We start from the raw sequence: 16,160 nt of genomic DNA, 5'->3' as shown, positions 1-16,160 counted from the left end.
GTCATAGGGCGAGAGGCAGGGTACACCCTGAACAGGTCGCCAGCCTGTTGCAGGGCCTTTTTCAATGTGTTCTTAATATAGTGGCATCACAAAGGGATGGTTGAGGGTCACCTGACCCAGCTCCAAACTATAAACTTTATCAAAAAAGAAAGTTTGAAGCTGTCATCGGTCTGAGAGCCAGGACGCTGGAGAAGAGCTCGTGCTCAGCTTCAAACCTTGTAAGTGTAAGACGGACGAGGAAGCTTTTGAGAGCCTGAAGTGCTTCTTTATGTTTCAGCGACTACGTGATCGAGGAGAAGACGGCCGTGCTGCAGAAGAGGGAAAGCGAAGGATTTGGCTTCGTCCTCAGAGGAGCTAAAGGTAGAAACTGAGGGATGGATGGAGGAGTGGTGGGTGTTTGGAGGAAGAGAAGGAAGGAGAGATATTTAAGACTTCAGAGGGGAAAAAAAATCTTCCTAGCTGTCTTTCGTAACTCCTACACAGCCCACAGGGTCTGGTTTCCAGTGGAACCAGAATGAGACTCTGTGGACTGAAACAGCCCCCCCCCCACCTTACCTCAGACTAAGGTGATCATTAAAGTGGGAGGAGCTTCTCTATCTCACCAGGTCTCTCTTCATTTCCAGCTGAGACGCCCATCGAGGAGTTCGCTCCGACCCCGGCGTTTCCCGCCCTTCAGTACCTGGAGTCAGTGGACCAGGGGGGCGTGGCCTGGAGGGCGGGACTACGGACTGGAGACTTTCTCATCGAGGTAACAGCGGACTTCATTAAAATCACTGAAGTAGACTCTTAATTTAATTTTTTCATTTATTTTTTCATTATTGTTTTTATGTTATCATTTATTTTATTTTTCACACATTTATTGTATTTTTTTATCATTTCTGAGCCACGGCTGGTTGTAACAGATCGTGATCTCGTATAGAGGCAGCTCTGTTTTACTGACCGCTGCTCTGTGTCATCATGATATGATGCACACTAATGCTGTGGCCATTTATTCCCATGGTGCTTTCATCAGGTAGATTTATATGTGATTAGACATCCCTGTGAAAAGCAGCTGTGCTCACGTTTTGTATTCAGTCCCTGTGCTCCACAGTTAGAACCAGTATTTAAAAGCACTCACAGGTTTGCATGGAAACATATTTTATGACCTCAGTTTGCTGGATTTTTACTTTTTTGAGGACCTGCAGGACCAAAAAGTTGGAAATCTTTGTGTGTGAAACTGTAAAACACACTCTGACAGATCATAAAAACACTGGTTTAAACTCTATGACTTCCTGTGTTTTCTCCAGGTGAACGGGACCAACGTGGTGAAGGTGGGTCACCGGCAGGTCGTCTCTCTGATCCGGCAGGGAGGAAGTCGCCTGCTGATGAAAGTCGTCTCAGTTTCCAGGAAATCTGAAACCAACCTGATCAGGAAGAAAGGTAAACCCACCTCAATATATAATCTCTACAAAGATGTAATTATAGATGTATTAGTCAAAATCCCCCCCCCCCCCCCCCCCCCCCCCCCCCCCCATGTGCTGATTTGCACTCTTCCCTTGCAGCTCCGCCCCCTCCCAAACGAGCCCCCAGCACCTCCCTGACTCTCCGATCCAAGTCCATGACAGCTGACCTGGAGGAGATAGGTAAAACAAACACACACACACACACACACACACACACACACACACACACACACACACACACACACACACACACACACACACACACAGTCAGACTGTAGCGGTGTGCGTCGCTGACCTTTGCTCTGTTTGCAGCCAGGAGGAGACGCTTCGGTGAGTCATGTGGACCTCACGGTCGCTGTTCTGGGACCTTGCGGTGGCATTTGTTGTTTCAGTCTCTTGGCATGATGTCACAGTGATGTCATCAGGTGCATTTCCACCAGTGTCCAAGTTAAATTCTGCACAAACAGTTGTAACCAAAAACTGTCGCACAGTCACGAACCCTAACTCTAACCCTCTTAACATCCACCAGGACTTCATATTATACAGCCAATAATGAATGTAAGACCCAAACCCTGAGCGAACCCGACTCTGACCCTGAACGGGTCACTGGAGACTGGGTGGATGTTTAGAGGTTTTAACCTGGGGCACCAGTCTGAAATATTTATATAAATATTTAGTCATAACCAGCTGAAGTCTTTGCCCTCTTCCTGGTTTCTTTTTTTTCACATCTGTGTCAGACTTACATGTTTCAGATGATCAGATTTTAATATTAGACAAAGACATTTATTCAAATACAAAATGTAGTCTTTAAATGATGATTGAAGAGTGCGTTGAAGATGGAAGGAGTGTGAATGTGGAAAATGAGAGAGAGAAGAGGCAGCTATGAAGAGGATGAAGAGTGGAAAGGAGGCTGATCCAGATGACATACCTGTGGAGGTATGGAGATGTCTGAGAGAGAGGGGAGTTGGAGGTTCCTGCATGGAGTGAAGGAGGACGTGCAGAGGGTTGGTGTGACAGAGGAGGATGCTGGGAAAGGCTGCGATGGAGGCAGATGATCGTCTTCATGACACCTTTAAGGTTGCAGCTGAAAGAGAAGAAGAATTTATGAAGGGAATAAAGCTCTTCAAAAGAAAGAGTAACTGCCCCCTAAACCTGATAAGCCGGCTGTGCCACTCTTGGTGTTTGTGATAACGGGCGGTGAGTCTTTCACATCACTGTGGAGTAATTTTGGATGTTTTGGATCCTTGTCCTCATGCTTAACCCGGGCTCGAGCCTCAGGGCTTCAGTGTAATGATGTCAGTATTGAATCTGACAGCGTGGGAAAGTGGCAGTGATGTAAGGAACAGACTATCAGAGGAACGCAGGCAGTTAAGTGATTACTTATTCAGAAGCTTCATGTCTGCTGCTCGTGGTGAAGGAACATAATCGACAGCCTAACCTTCACGCTCAGCTCTCTCTACAACAACCAGCATCAATCAGTCTGTCAATCACCCCCTCCACTCTCTCCCCACTCAAAGACCCCTAGATACTTGAAATCCTACACTTGGAGGGAGCAACTCCTCCCAACCCAGAGGGGGACTCAGCTCATTTTTGGCCTCAGGCTTTAAGATCATCCTTCCCACTTCACGTGCAGCTGTAAACCACCCCAGCCTTGTGGTCCTGCACAGCTGACATCATACTGACGACAGACGTTAGGCTTTGCGGACCCCAATCAGGATCCGACCAATCAGAGCAGACTAACTCATCTGGAAAGCCTCCTCTGTCCTCCAGACGCTTTTCAGGAAATGAAGCATCCTTCATCAGGGTGCAATAATGTTAATTCCAGGGTCGCAGGCTTGATGATGGAGGACAGAGGAGATGAGGAGGCACAAAATTGGGATTTCTGGGAATTCAAGTGAACATTCGGCTTAATTTTAACTCCTGGAACTTTTGGTGGAAAAGCAACTGATGTGTTTGATTGATGTTGAGACGTTTCAGGGCTGTAGCTGAGATCTGAAAGGAAGTCAAGAATATTCTACAATTACACACACACGCACCACATGTTGTGTTTTTAGTTGAGGCCGATTCATTTTTTTCCCTGCTTGATATCTAAGGCACTGTAGATGATGAGTACAGCTAACCCCCGATCCCTAATCTATCCGAATATGTGTTTTAGCAGCCAGTGAAATAAAGGAAATCATTCTAACTGACAAATATAATTTTTTTCCAGAAATGGGGGTTTTAGGTTTTGGCTTCATTGGGTTAAAATTTAAAATTTTGCCCCCCAAAAAGTGATAAAATCCACAAAATGATTCTTGAAAAACAAATAATAAAAATTAAAATGCGGTGATTCTTTGAGCGTTTGTGATTGTTCTGGAGGAATTTAAATCAAAATGCCCTTTGGTCTCCAGCCTGAAGTCCTGCTGCAGCCCTGCTCAGTGATGTTGTGATGTAGTTCATGATTTCGCCGGTGCCTGTCACGCTGTTTGGAAACTTTCGCAGTGGTGTGGTCGTGACCCGGTGTTTCGTCATGTTTTGCCATGACTGCAGTCTCTTCATGTTCCTCTTTTTCTCTCCAGAGAAACTGGATGAGATGTTGGCTGGAGGTCAACAGGAAGTTGTCTTGAGGGGCCGCCCATCGGACGATTTCAGGGCCGCGACGGTGAAGCAGAGGCCGACCAGCCGACGAATCACACAGGCTGAGATCAATGTAAGACACGTTTGACCTGCCCGAGCGCAGCGAAGGATGAGTATTAACCTCCTGAAGGCTGTCACAGTTCAGTGTTTACCTGCACTGCTGCACGAAATCTGATTTTCTTCTCTTACAGCCTTTGAGTCTCCAAACAATATATTAATAATTTTAGTTGAACTGATCACTTCTTACAGGAAGCCGATTAATTCTCAGCAAACATTTTAAAGCTGAATACCCGTCAGATGATTGTCTTTTCTTGACATCTACTCTCGCTCGAAAAATAGTTCCAAGAGCGCTTCAGAGCGCCAAAGCTGAGGACATAACGTTCCCTCGTTCGGTTCTAACAGCTAACAGGGAAGCAGGATACGGGGCTCAGGTCCTGAGCGAGTTATGTTCAAGATATCGACACGTACAAAATCACCACCTGCTACTCACCTGATCTCTGGAAAATAAGATCCCTCAGAAATCAAAAGATTGGATAGAGATTAAAGGTTTTATAGACCATCTGGAGTTTTGTCTTTCCTGATGAGCATCAATACGAACTATAGATTCTTAAGGGCGACTTCATTCCTTCCTGTAAACAATTTTAAAGCACTGTTGCTGTTACAGGATGTAATGTAATGAAAAGACGTAAGCTCGATCACCTGTTTGAAATCTGTTTTCATGTGTTCCTTTTAACTGCTCTCAGGCCTTTAAAGGCTGTGGTTGAGATCATATTTAAGCAGCGTTGGAGTCGTGTTGGAGCGCAAAGCTGAAAACAAACAGCAAAGTTGAAAACCAGCCCAAAGAGACTTCTGCTGCAGAAACATGGAGGCTACAATGTTACAGGCCTGGCTCTTCATCACCGACTTTGTTACCTACTAAAGTTCAGGCTCTGGCTGCTGGGCTGGGGTCGGCATACACTCAGCTTTAACACCATTCTGGGCTCTTTGCTGCTCTGTGTAGCATGCTGTCTGCGCAGACGCTCGCAGAAAGCTGAAGTTGTGTTAACAGTATAATGCAGTTGCTTCTGTTCTGACACAGTTTGCACTTTACCATCTCGCTCTTGTCCTTTCGTGGAATAAAAATAAAATTATTTCCATATCTCCATTTCTCAAAAGCGGCAGAAACCTCCACCATTGTCTCCTTCTGTTTGTTTGATTTATTTTTTTTATCGCTTCCTATCTGCCTGGCGCAGAGACAACTTAAGAACCTTTGCAATGCAATTAATGACGTAATTGTAATTTTAATGTAATCACTGAAATTAGTAATGTAACGTGGTAGATAACTGAAAAAGGTAGTATGATTACAGTAACGTGTTACTTTGGAATGTGTCACACCCAACACTACATATAAGCAGCATATTTATTTAACAGTATGCACAGCTATAATTATAGTCAGGTCTTAGAATGACTGGGTTGACTAATTGAGCTGATAACCACCTTTCTGTGACCAGTTAGCCTTGTTGCCGATATTAGGGCCAGATAGGAAAAATACCCTGGGTATGTTGACTTCATGGCAGTACTGAGTACATGTGTATAAAGGAGACTCATCAGCATAGAAAAACACTAAATATCTTAATTCTTAGATTTGTGACTAAACATTTGTGTTTGTTGTGTCTGTAGTCGCTGTTCGAACGTCAAGGTCTGGTGCCGCCTTCAGCTCCAGAAAAGAGCACTATGGCTTTACCCAGAGGGATGTCCAGAACCAAGAGTTTTGGTGAGACATACATCATTACACCAGACTAACTCACAGATTCAGATTTGGTATAAAAACACTGTAAAATAAGTAGAGGAGCCAAGGCATCATTGGTGTCCCATTTTATGGCCCAAGATTGAAAATCGAATACCATCAAATGCATATGTGAAGACTCGTAGTGCTGATAGACTGGTTTCAGGCTAGCTAAGACTTTGAATCCATAGATACAGTGCAGTCATAAGACCTCCTCATTGGCTAGCTGAGACCGATCATTGTTGGTGGATTTATTTTAACGTCTCCTTTAACATCACGGCAGGCACGCCGGAGGACGACAGAATCACAGCTCTGATCAATGAAAGTCGGTTTCCACGGAGCTCTTCGCTGACAGACAGCTTCATCCCTCCTCCCCCACAGACAGCCCCGCCCCCTCCCCCGTCTGCATCCTCTACCTCCTCACTCTTCATCCTCGACTCTGGACCTCCTCCTTCTTTTCTCCCTCCCCCTCCGCCGGCACGAGGGGACGGACTGACCCGCTCTAGTTTCAAGCCGGGGGCGGAACCGAGGCTTCAGGAGCTCTCAGATTCGCCAACGAGGAGTCACGCCCATGCCGAGCGGCAGAGGAAAGCAAGGTCAATGATCATCCTGCAGGACACGCCTCCACCACTGCAGCCTGATGCTCACGGTGCCCCTGCCACTCACACACTTCATACTGCCACGCACACTGCCACACACACGCTTCACACCGCCACACACACCTCCACGCTGTCTCTCCACAGCACTAGCCCCGCCCTTGGCCACTCACCTTTGTCACGCCGCCGGGGAAGACCAATAGAAAACCCCTACGCTAATGTGGGACAACAGGCTGCACCGACCAAACCCCAGAGGAGGAAGTCACCATTATTGAAACAACTTCCTGTAGAAGAGCAGGGTTAGTGTTTTTCTGTCTGACCTCTGGTGTATTTGTCTCAATCTTAGGTGCATGATGGAATATTTTGGACAGATAAAAAACATTAATTATGTTTGCTTATTTTTAAATACATATAAAATACACGGGCTGAAACACAAAAAATAAACTCCTAATATCTAAATTTTCCAGGTCTTGGGATCAGAGATCATGATTCATCCAAAGAAGGAAGTGGACCCAGCAGCCCCAGTAGGGCGGAGCTATACCAGCAGCAGGTTCTTTCAGAGCGCGCTCGGGTTCAGGGCCGCCGGTCGTCTCTCTTCTTGTCAGTGGAGGGGGCGGGGTCAGAAAATCAGGCACCGCCACTTCTGACCCAGAGCCATTCGATGGATGACCTTGGCGAGCTTCCCCCTCCAGCACCGGTCCTATCACCTTCACCGACCCCTCACACCTTCCTCCACCCACTGACGGGGAAGCCTTTAGGTCTGTCTAATAGCACACACTTAATGAAAGTGCTACATTTTGTATAGGTTAATAACAATAATCAAGTGTAGAAAAGTAATTTCTCTTCAAATCAAGCTTGAAATTGAAAAAATATAGTGACGAGGACCCAGGAGAGAGAGCCTACAGGTGCTCAACAAACTAGAAGGGGTACAAGGGTAGAACCTGGAGGTATTGCAGCAATAAGTAAATACAGATACTAAAACTAGGGAGGTATTCCTCGAAATACTAATGGGGAACAACCTAGGCCAGAGTCGGTATTAAGATTGAAGAGAACATCAGACAAGGTCTTAATGTTCTCCATGGAGTAGAAGGAAACTTTAGAGAAAGCCATGAGGTACCTAACAAAATTTTTTGGGTTGTAGCGCCTAAAGTTTGGAACAGCCTTCCTCAGCCAATCAGGTGGCTTTCAGGTGTGGTTTGTTTTATACAGCTGCTGGAAGCTCATTTTATAGGTTAGTTTTTCCTTAATCTTTCTCCCATTAATTTTTGTCCATAGTTTACATCTAATGAGTGTATGGAAGTGTGTATGTTGTAATGAATGTTAGACCATATCTTTGACTCTGCGTCTGTGTGCTGGCACATGTATACTTAATCTTAACAGCTTTTATTCTGTGAAGCACTTTGTGTGTTTTGAAAAAGTGATATGCAAATAAAGTTACTATTACTGAGATATAACTCAACTAGAAGTGTGGCTGGGGTAGAGCTAAGGAGTGCTTTGGACAGGACCTTGATGTAGGACAGATTAAATACTGAGAATGGCAAGGACATGAGATAGGACGACTTAGGAAAGATCCTTGGAGATCTTGCAGAACAGAACAGGACCTAGGCCAGAGCCTAGAGGTACTCCACAAAATATGAGAATCTTGGCCATTCTAGAAGCCATACTAAACATGTCTTTGGGGAAGGCATTAATGTATTCCACAAAAAGAGGAGGAGCTACAGTATGGCCTTAATGTACTCCACATCATAAAGATGACTTAGGGCAGAGCCTTGAGGAGTGTGAATGTAGTACCCTGAGACTATGAACTGTCTGTTGTAGACATGGTAGACCTACTCCAGACTTTGACGATGAGCTGAAACTTAGAAGATGTTGAAGTTTTTGCCTGGACGGATTTTCATCTTCAGTTGTATTGTTTGTCTTCAGACCCGTCCTCTCCACTCGCCCTGGCTCTTGCTGCAAGAGAGCGAGCGCTCACCGCCCGCACACCGAGCCCTGAGCCTCGGACTAAACATGCTTCCGCCTCCACCACGCCCATCCCCACCCCAGCTGCCAGTCCTGAGGGCAGACACAAGCGAACTCCCATCACCACCCCGCAGAGCAGCCCTGAGCCACGATCCAAGCGCACCACTCCTCAGACAAGCCCTGAGCAGCGAACCAAACGCACTACTCCTCAAACTAGCCCTGAGCTGAGGCATAAACGCATAACCCCACCCCTTTTCCCTGATGGACAAGTAGAGCGGCCAGAAACAGAGGGAGGAGTGACATCACCTGCCGCCCCCTCCCCTGAACGCTGGAGACCTTCCCCTTTGCCCCCACTGGCCAATGAGGCTCATTCTCCTCTGATTGACAGGCGTAGAAGCCTCACAGTGGGTAGTTCAGAGGAGGAGGGAGGGGCTTATACAGTGACACTCCCACCTGCCTTGCTATCATCCAGCGATGAAGAAACTAGGGAGGAGCTGCGCAGAATTGGTCTGGTGACTCCTCCTCCTGCCTTTTCAAGTCCTCCCGCTGCTCCTCCCCCATCCTCCCTCACCTTGTTGCCACGACGATCTGGGGAGGGAGGGGGAGGAGAAAGCGGTCCTGAATCTTTGGGTAGAAGAGGAGATGAGGAGGAAGGAGGTGACGAAAGGCTCCATGACAGCTCCTCCTCCCCTAGTTCACTCCCACCTTCCATCACCCTGGCTTCCCCTCCTGCTCCATCCTCCCCATCTTCCCCACCAGCTACTCACCCATCTCCTTCATCTGCCGCCACTTCCCCATCAGGGCTGAAGCCTCGTCTTCGTTCACCTATAGGTCGGGGACGTTCTGCACTCCGGGACCCCCTATTGAAGCAATCATCGGACAGTGAGCTCCTCCCCTCTGCTGCATCTTCATCCTCCCCCTCCTCCCCACTTTGCTCCTCTCCCACCAGTGGTGGAGGCCGACAGCCACGCTATTTGTTCCAGAGGAGGTCCAAGTTGTGGGGCGGTGGGGATCAAGACCGAAGGGGCCTCAGTCCAGAGGAAGGGGCAGGCCGTCCAGCAGCACTGGGAGGCCAGGGGTCAGGATCAGCTATGGATCTGACCAGCAGGTCGGCTTCTGCGCTGGAGCTGAGTGGCAGGGCAGGGTCTGGACTGGATCTGGCTAATCGGCTACAGCTGCTCAACAAAGACAGCCACTCTCTGGGGGAGGAGCCAAGCCCCCTCGATCCAGGCCGCAGGTCACCAGTAGGAGGTGCCAGGTACCCCAAATATTATAAATACTGGAGTACTGTTGATCTGACAGGAACAGGGTGTGTGTGTTTGAGTGGGTGTTTCGTAACAATCTGTTATTTGTATTGTTCCAGATGTGTGGACAGTGGGGAGAGTAAATCGTAGGTTTTAATCTCTGGTAAACATTTCTTGTTATTACCAAGAGATGATTTTCATCAGTTAACAGCCCACTAACATGCACCATCTTTGCAGATGACTAAGTACTAAATATCTCAAATTACTCTCCCATATGTCTTCTGAACAAAAGTAGGGAAATGTTTGATAACCACCTCACCTGAAAGGAATAATCCTATCATAACAAAACCACAACAGACCTGTCAAGCTTTGCATTTCTCAATATCTTAAGGTGGTACAATCTTTTTTAAGGAGTAGCTTCTTTATCCTTTTTAAATTACAAAAATAGAACAGGAGCTAGGATTAAACCTTGCGATACACCAAACCTAGACTAAGGAGTACTTTGACAGGATCTTGATGTACCTTGCTCTAGGCCAGATTAAGTACTAAGAATGAGGAGGACATGATCAATAACAGCAAGGATATGAAATTTTTGCCCTGCTTCAGCCCCAGTCATTCAGCACAAAGAAATCTGAGATAATTTTCCAAGAACCTACCAAATTACCAAGTTAATTCCCACAAGAATGCAATACTTGACCGGAAGCTGTAACTAATGATTTTAAGCCTTAACCAAGGATCATTTAATAACACAGCGTTCAACTGATAACTAAACATGCTGTGCGTTGTTCTGCAGGTTGTTCTCCAGTCTCGGTGAACTTCACACCATCTCCCAGCGAGGATACGGCGCCAGCTATACAGTCCGACCTGGAAGTCGCTACCCCGTCACCCGCCGGAGCCCTTCCCCTTCTCCGTCACCTTCTGATAGGTCAATGGGGCTTCCCTCTACTACCGCCCCCTGCTCTGAAAGGCCAGATCTGAGCTCTGGTCGTGGTCTAACCATCCTTAAGTCCTCCAGTCTCAGCCTCCCCTCAGAACCAAAGGAGGTTCGGTTTGTGATGCGAAGCGCCAGTGCACGAACCAGATCCCGTTCCCCTTCCCCTTCACCCCATGCCTCGCCCTGCCCTTCCCCGGTCCTTAGCGGGCCTTTGTTGTCCCTACGACCATGGAGGCAGAGGCCCCTAAACCTGTGGAATAAATATGATGTGGGTGACTGGCTGGAGAGCGTGGGTCTGGCCGAACACCGCCAGCGCTTCCAGGACCACGAGATCGAAGGCTCCCATCTCCCTGCCCTCACCAAAGAGGACTACGTGGAGCTGGGAGTCACCAGACTGGGACACCGAATCAACATCGAGAGGGCGCTCAGACAGCTGCTGGAAGGTTCCACTTGACCCCTCACCTCTGACGACTCACCTCTTAGACATCCTAAACTGTAACCTCAGACCCCTGACCTCTGGTCAGACACTAGGCCATCTCTTTGAATAGAATAATCTTAGCAGTGACTGAATCTTTAGACCTTTTTACCAACATCCAGCTCTTTGAGTGATCTCAAAGATGTTCTGGTTTATCAGCTCTTTGATCAACACAACAGGACTGGTAGCACCTGCAGACCTCTGATATTTTGTCTGCCTGTTAATGTCTGCATGGCCCAGAAACACTCCCAACCAAAACAGTCACATCTCCAACTTTAGAAAATCATGACTGTGTAGATTCATTCTAAGCAAATTTACCCTTAAAACAGACGTGGTATACTTTTATCAATATTGTTCATTGTGTTAATGTTTTTGACCATTTTGAGATGATACATTTATGACAATTTTTTCTGCCAAAAATGAAACTAAAATCAAATATAAGCTAATATTTTAAATGAGAAGTGGAATCATTTTTATTTATATGCAACAATGAAGCAATTAAGAGACAATTAAAAATCTGACACCAGCAAATGAGATTCACTGACTTTGGTCATTAAGATAAGCACATAGTTCAACTTCAGTATTTCATTTGGGACCAAAATGAAGTCTATGCTCACCAAAATATTATATTTGAAAGCTAAGAGAATAATTCTTTTGAAATGTTTCACCTCATTCGGAGTTTTGATCCAAAACTGAAAAATTTAGCAGCTGCTAAAAAAATGAAAACATTTAACATTCCCAACTATTAAATAGGAATGTTTTCACACTCAGTCATTTAACTTGAAATTTGTTTATTAATAGTTTGTTACTGAGCAAAACCAACTATTAAAACAACAGAATTAATTGACTTAATCTTGTTAGCCTGACTCTGGTTTTAGGTTACGATGGATTTGATTGGCTGTTAGTTAAAATCAGTTTTGTCCAGACTGATTTATCATCAGCAGATGAATAACCGTACTGACTTTCACTGCAAGTTACTAATTGTTCCTGCAGTTTATGAATCCATCAGTAAACACTAAAACGTCTGGAAACACTGGCTATAAAACCATTACCTGAATTGGGGTCTGGATCATTAGAAACAGCTCCAGCCTCTCGTGGTGATCAAAGAGCTGATGTGACAATCGGACTACAAACGCACCGAGACGGTCGTTCCCTCGCGCCGTTCTGCTTCCCCAGACGAGTTTAGCTGGACTTTTGCTAGCGGAGCTGGACGATTAGCGAGCTGCTGGGAGTCTCCAGCGTAACACCGGGAGATTATAGCTGAGGATGTTTGTCCGTCCTTTTCTTGTGACTTAGCTTTTCTTTCCCAAATATCACTCATGAGGAATTTGTGTTAATTTTTGAGTTCATACTATCTTAAAGCAGATCATTTAGAATTTATGAATAACAAGTAATAATAATGTGGTGGTGATGAGTTTATAAGAGTCCAGAAAATGACGTTGAGTTCCTTATGATTTGACAATGAGTTGAATTTCAAGCTCATCTCGGTGATGTTTTTGGAATTCATAATGATTTGTCATTGAGTGTGACTTTGTGCTGATGTGCTATGTGTTTCAGGGAGAGCTGCAGCAGAGCTCCAACTGTAAACCTCTCTGGTTTCTAACCTGCTTATCGAGGGCTTACTGTACACGGTGCTATTTGTCTAAAGCCATCTGTACAGAAAATACTTTCCTCCTTCCCCTCTTTATCTTCCTCAGCCTGATGTCCATTAATTAGCCCCTGAAATTAAATCAAAGAACGACTTTCAGTAACTGGAACAGGCCATAAATGGAGCTTCCTCCCTGCCATACTGGGGATTTTTTATCCCTGCCATATGTGGAGTTTCCTCCTGACCATATATAGAGTTTACATCCAAGTTGCCCTAAAAAAAATTAACCATCTAGTCATTTTATGTTAATTCCTCCTCATCTAATTAAATAATTCACCATGAAATGTTTTCATGCTAAATGACAGTTAAAGTGCAGAGATGAAGAGAATCTTTAGTGCCAGAAAAGCAGGATTTTAACCTTTAAGCTGTGCACCTGACAGACCATCATCATTACATATATCAGTACAGTTCATCCCACACAGCTACAGACTCCAAATCACTCACCGGCACTTAATTTAAGGCATACTTACATTTATCAGCAGTATATAAATATGTAATAAATGACTTCAGATGCACTTTACTGCACGATCATGTTGGCACCAATGAATGGGGTTAATTTAATCGAGCATAAAACATTTTGGTTACTCAGACTTTAATTTCAGTTATAGCTGGCTCGGGCTCTGATGACAGGAAGAGAACACAAAATGCTTGGAAACACTTTGGATTCAAATTAAATGGTCAAAAAATCTATGATTTGAATATCATATTGGGATCAGTCCTGACCGACACAATCATCATTGCAGTTTGTGCCATAGTGGGTCAGCCCCGCGAGAGGACCAGAAATGGCAGGAAAATGCACAGACTTATGCACACAGGTGTAGTTACGCCTCCAAATTCCAGCTTGAGCTGGAAAAAAAAACCTGCTGTGAGACATTAATTACATGTTTATATGCTGCTGATAAATGTAAATAATTTATTTACCTGCGATGGAAACTGAAGAGTGAATGTAGGCAGAGGTGTCGTCCAATCTCCCAGGAAGCTCTAAGGTTGTGGAATCACTGGCTGATGCACTTTATCCTGATGTGCCGTTCACACCAAACGCGAAGCAAATTTTCACCCCCCCCCCAGCAGCCAACAGGACGAGGACACGACCACCCCACGGGCAGAAACAAGTTACCAATCAAATTCTTTCATGACTTTTTCCTCCAGACTTCTTCTTTCCTCTCTGTTTCTAAAAGTGAGGTTCAACCTTTCAGCTCCTGCTGCCCTCAGACAGCAGCAATAAGCTCCTCCCTCATTTCTGATAATCAGCGACAGATCAGCTGATGTAGATTCGTCTCAGTTATTGCACACTTTGAATGTATGCGTACTGTGTGAAAGCTTTGCCTCACGTTTGTTGTGAACGCACCTTTAAAGGGGACTTTTATATTTTTATACTGGCACTAGACTAGAGTAGTTTTGCAGAGGTCAAAGTTGAAAATAATCCTCATTTATCTTCTGCTGGCTCTTTATACAGCCCCTCAGTTCATCCTGTCTGAATCAAGCCGATTTAGCTCCGGGCTCTTTCTTTGACCGCCCACTTTCCTCTGATTGGCTAACTTCTGGAAGCCTGCCTAGGGGCAGCACCCAGTGCTTGTGAGCTGTCAGCTCTCACTGACTTTAACAGATAATCTTAGAAAACAGCTGGAAACAGTATCCAGAGCAGCCTGAGGCCCGTTTGGCTCACAGGGATTATTTTTACATGCATTTGCATCATTATGGGTTTATATATGCACATTCAGCATCACAGCATCATACACGTGAGAGCAAAATAAGGAGAGGTTCAATATTTTACCATAGTGCTCATAGTGATATCATTATAATCTGTCACGCTGAGAAAGCAGACCCGTCCACAGTGTTTATCCTAACTTGGCCCAAAGCCTGGAAACAGGGGGGAACTGTGAGCTCCGATGGAAGTGTAAAAACAGCCCTTCCAGCTGATTTCAGTGCTGCACTGTTTTACTTAATGTACTAAAACCGAGAACAATCACGAATGCAACTCCAACAGTCTCATTTTTTTTCATCGTCTTTCTACATTTGCACAAAAAAACAAAAAAGCAGCCTGTAAACTGCTGGGAGGCGGATTTCTCCCACTTTCATCCCTCAGATTTACATCGTGAAGCTGAACGTACCAGAAACTTTAACTTTAGTTCAGACATTTTTCCCACAGCGACTCCGTCTTTCCTGAATATTTTAATTTGGTTAAAAAGAAGACGTCGCCCCCCCCCCCCCCCCCCCCCCCCCCTCCTAAAGCACAATCAAAGCTTCAGTGCCTGTTCCCACAGCAGATCGTCTGCATCGCTCTCGTTTTTATGCCACTTCAGTACCTGAACAACCTGCCGAGCTGCAGTCTTGGTTTCCAAAGTTGTACAACTTGATGTTGATGTGCTTTTATGGACAAATATAGAATGTACAGACTATTTACAGCACATTACAGTAGACTATATGGTCTGTATAATATATATTATGGTAGAATAATGTAGCTGTAGTGTAAAATATAAAGTAGACAATAAAGTTTATTTAAAAAAGTAATATTTTGGTAGACTGTAGTCTATGAAGTCTTATCCGAATGTCATATTCAGACCCTGTAAACAGCTACACTGAGCTGGAGCTTCAGCTAAACCAGGTTTAATTTTTCAACCAAGAAATCAAATGTAAATACATTTAATCATTGGATAAATTAATGATATCTTTTATTCAGGGGTTAGTGTGTTTGTGTTCGTCTTAACTTCAGTTCTAAAGATCTTGAAATCAAATCACCTGCCGAGCGGAGACCGAGTCTGCGTTCTGTAGTTCTTCCTGTTTCTGCAGAAATCAGAGTCATGCTTTCTGCTTTCGGCTGTTCACACCACAGACCGATGATTTAATCTGCAAGAAGAATGTGAGAAATAAAACAAAAAAATTACTGCCAAAAACCCCCAAACAAGAAGTTTTTTGAACTCACCGTGACTCAAATATTTTAAGCAGCTTTTATTAAATATGGCTTCATTCGCTCAATTTAAAGATTTTTTTTTGTTTCTCAAAAGGTTTCTGTGAAAAAAGGCTGAACTTACTGTGCAGACTGATTGTGTTAAAAAAAAAAAACATAAAATCAAAAGGAGGAGCTGCTGCAGCCCAAATGATGCTCAACAAAAACAGTTTTTAATTCAAAACGTTCACCAATTTTACAAAAGAAGTGATTTAACAACATTATAATGATTAAAAATATCCCAGAGACACAGAAATATACAGTTTTAAGAGCAGCTGCGAGGTTAAATCTGGAGATTATCGTGAAACCCTCGACCTGTTTTTAAATCATGTGCTGAAGCTCAGTCTGGGCTCCGGTGATGCTCCTCAGTCCTGACTCGTGAAAGCCTCAAACTAACTAATCCCACCACCAATGAGATCCCAGTTCAGGTGATCGTTACTTCCTTAGCTTTTATCGACGAGCTACTCTGAGAGGATAAAACTGAACTGGACCAAAAACGCTTTTTAATGTTTGACCTGCAGATCAGAGTCC

The 16,160-nt window shown here is 44.8% G+C and overlaps 1 protein-coding gene across 1 annotated transcript in view; it reads left to right on the top strand.

Annotated features, from left to right (window-relative positions):
- shank3b (SH3 and multiple ankyrin repeat domains 3b) overlaps positions 1–14,882 on the top strand; it is a 53,668-nt gene extending 38,786 nt beyond the window's left edge. The window contains exons 17-26 of the mRNA XM_030719944.1: positions 278–360; positions 624–748; positions 1,287–1,419; positions 1,542–1,622; positions 4,001–4,131; positions 5,718–5,811; positions 6,107–6,718; positions 6,887–7,177; positions 8,343–9,639; positions 10,419–14,882. Coding sequence (XP_030575804.1) covers positions 278–360; positions 624–748; positions 1,287–1,419; positions 1,542–1,622; positions 4,001–4,131; positions 5,718–5,811; positions 6,107–6,718; positions 6,887–7,177; positions 8,343–9,639; positions 10,419–11,013 — 3,442 coding nt within the window. The 3' untranslated portion in view covers positions 11,014–14,882. The remainder of the gene's footprint in view (positions 1–277; positions 361–623; positions 749–1,286; positions 1,420–1,541; positions 1,623–4,000; positions 4,132–5,717; positions 5,812–6,106; positions 6,719–6,886; positions 7,178–8,342; positions 9,640–10,418) is intronic.
- The last annotated feature ends 1,278 nt before the right edge of the window (positions 14,883–16,160 follow it).

This window comes from Archocentrus centrarchus, chromosome 23, assembly GCF_007364275.1.
Source record: "Archocentrus centrarchus isolate MPI-CPG fArcCen1 chromosome 23, fArcCen1, whole genome shotgun sequence".
In the NCBI taxonomy this organism is placed as follows: Eukaryota; Metazoa; Chordata; class Actinopteri; order Cichliformes; family Cichlidae; genus Archocentrus; species Archocentrus centrarchus.
The sequence above is the reverse complement of the archived record's forward strand: the minus strand, read 5'-3'. Positions and strand labels throughout refer to the sequence as shown.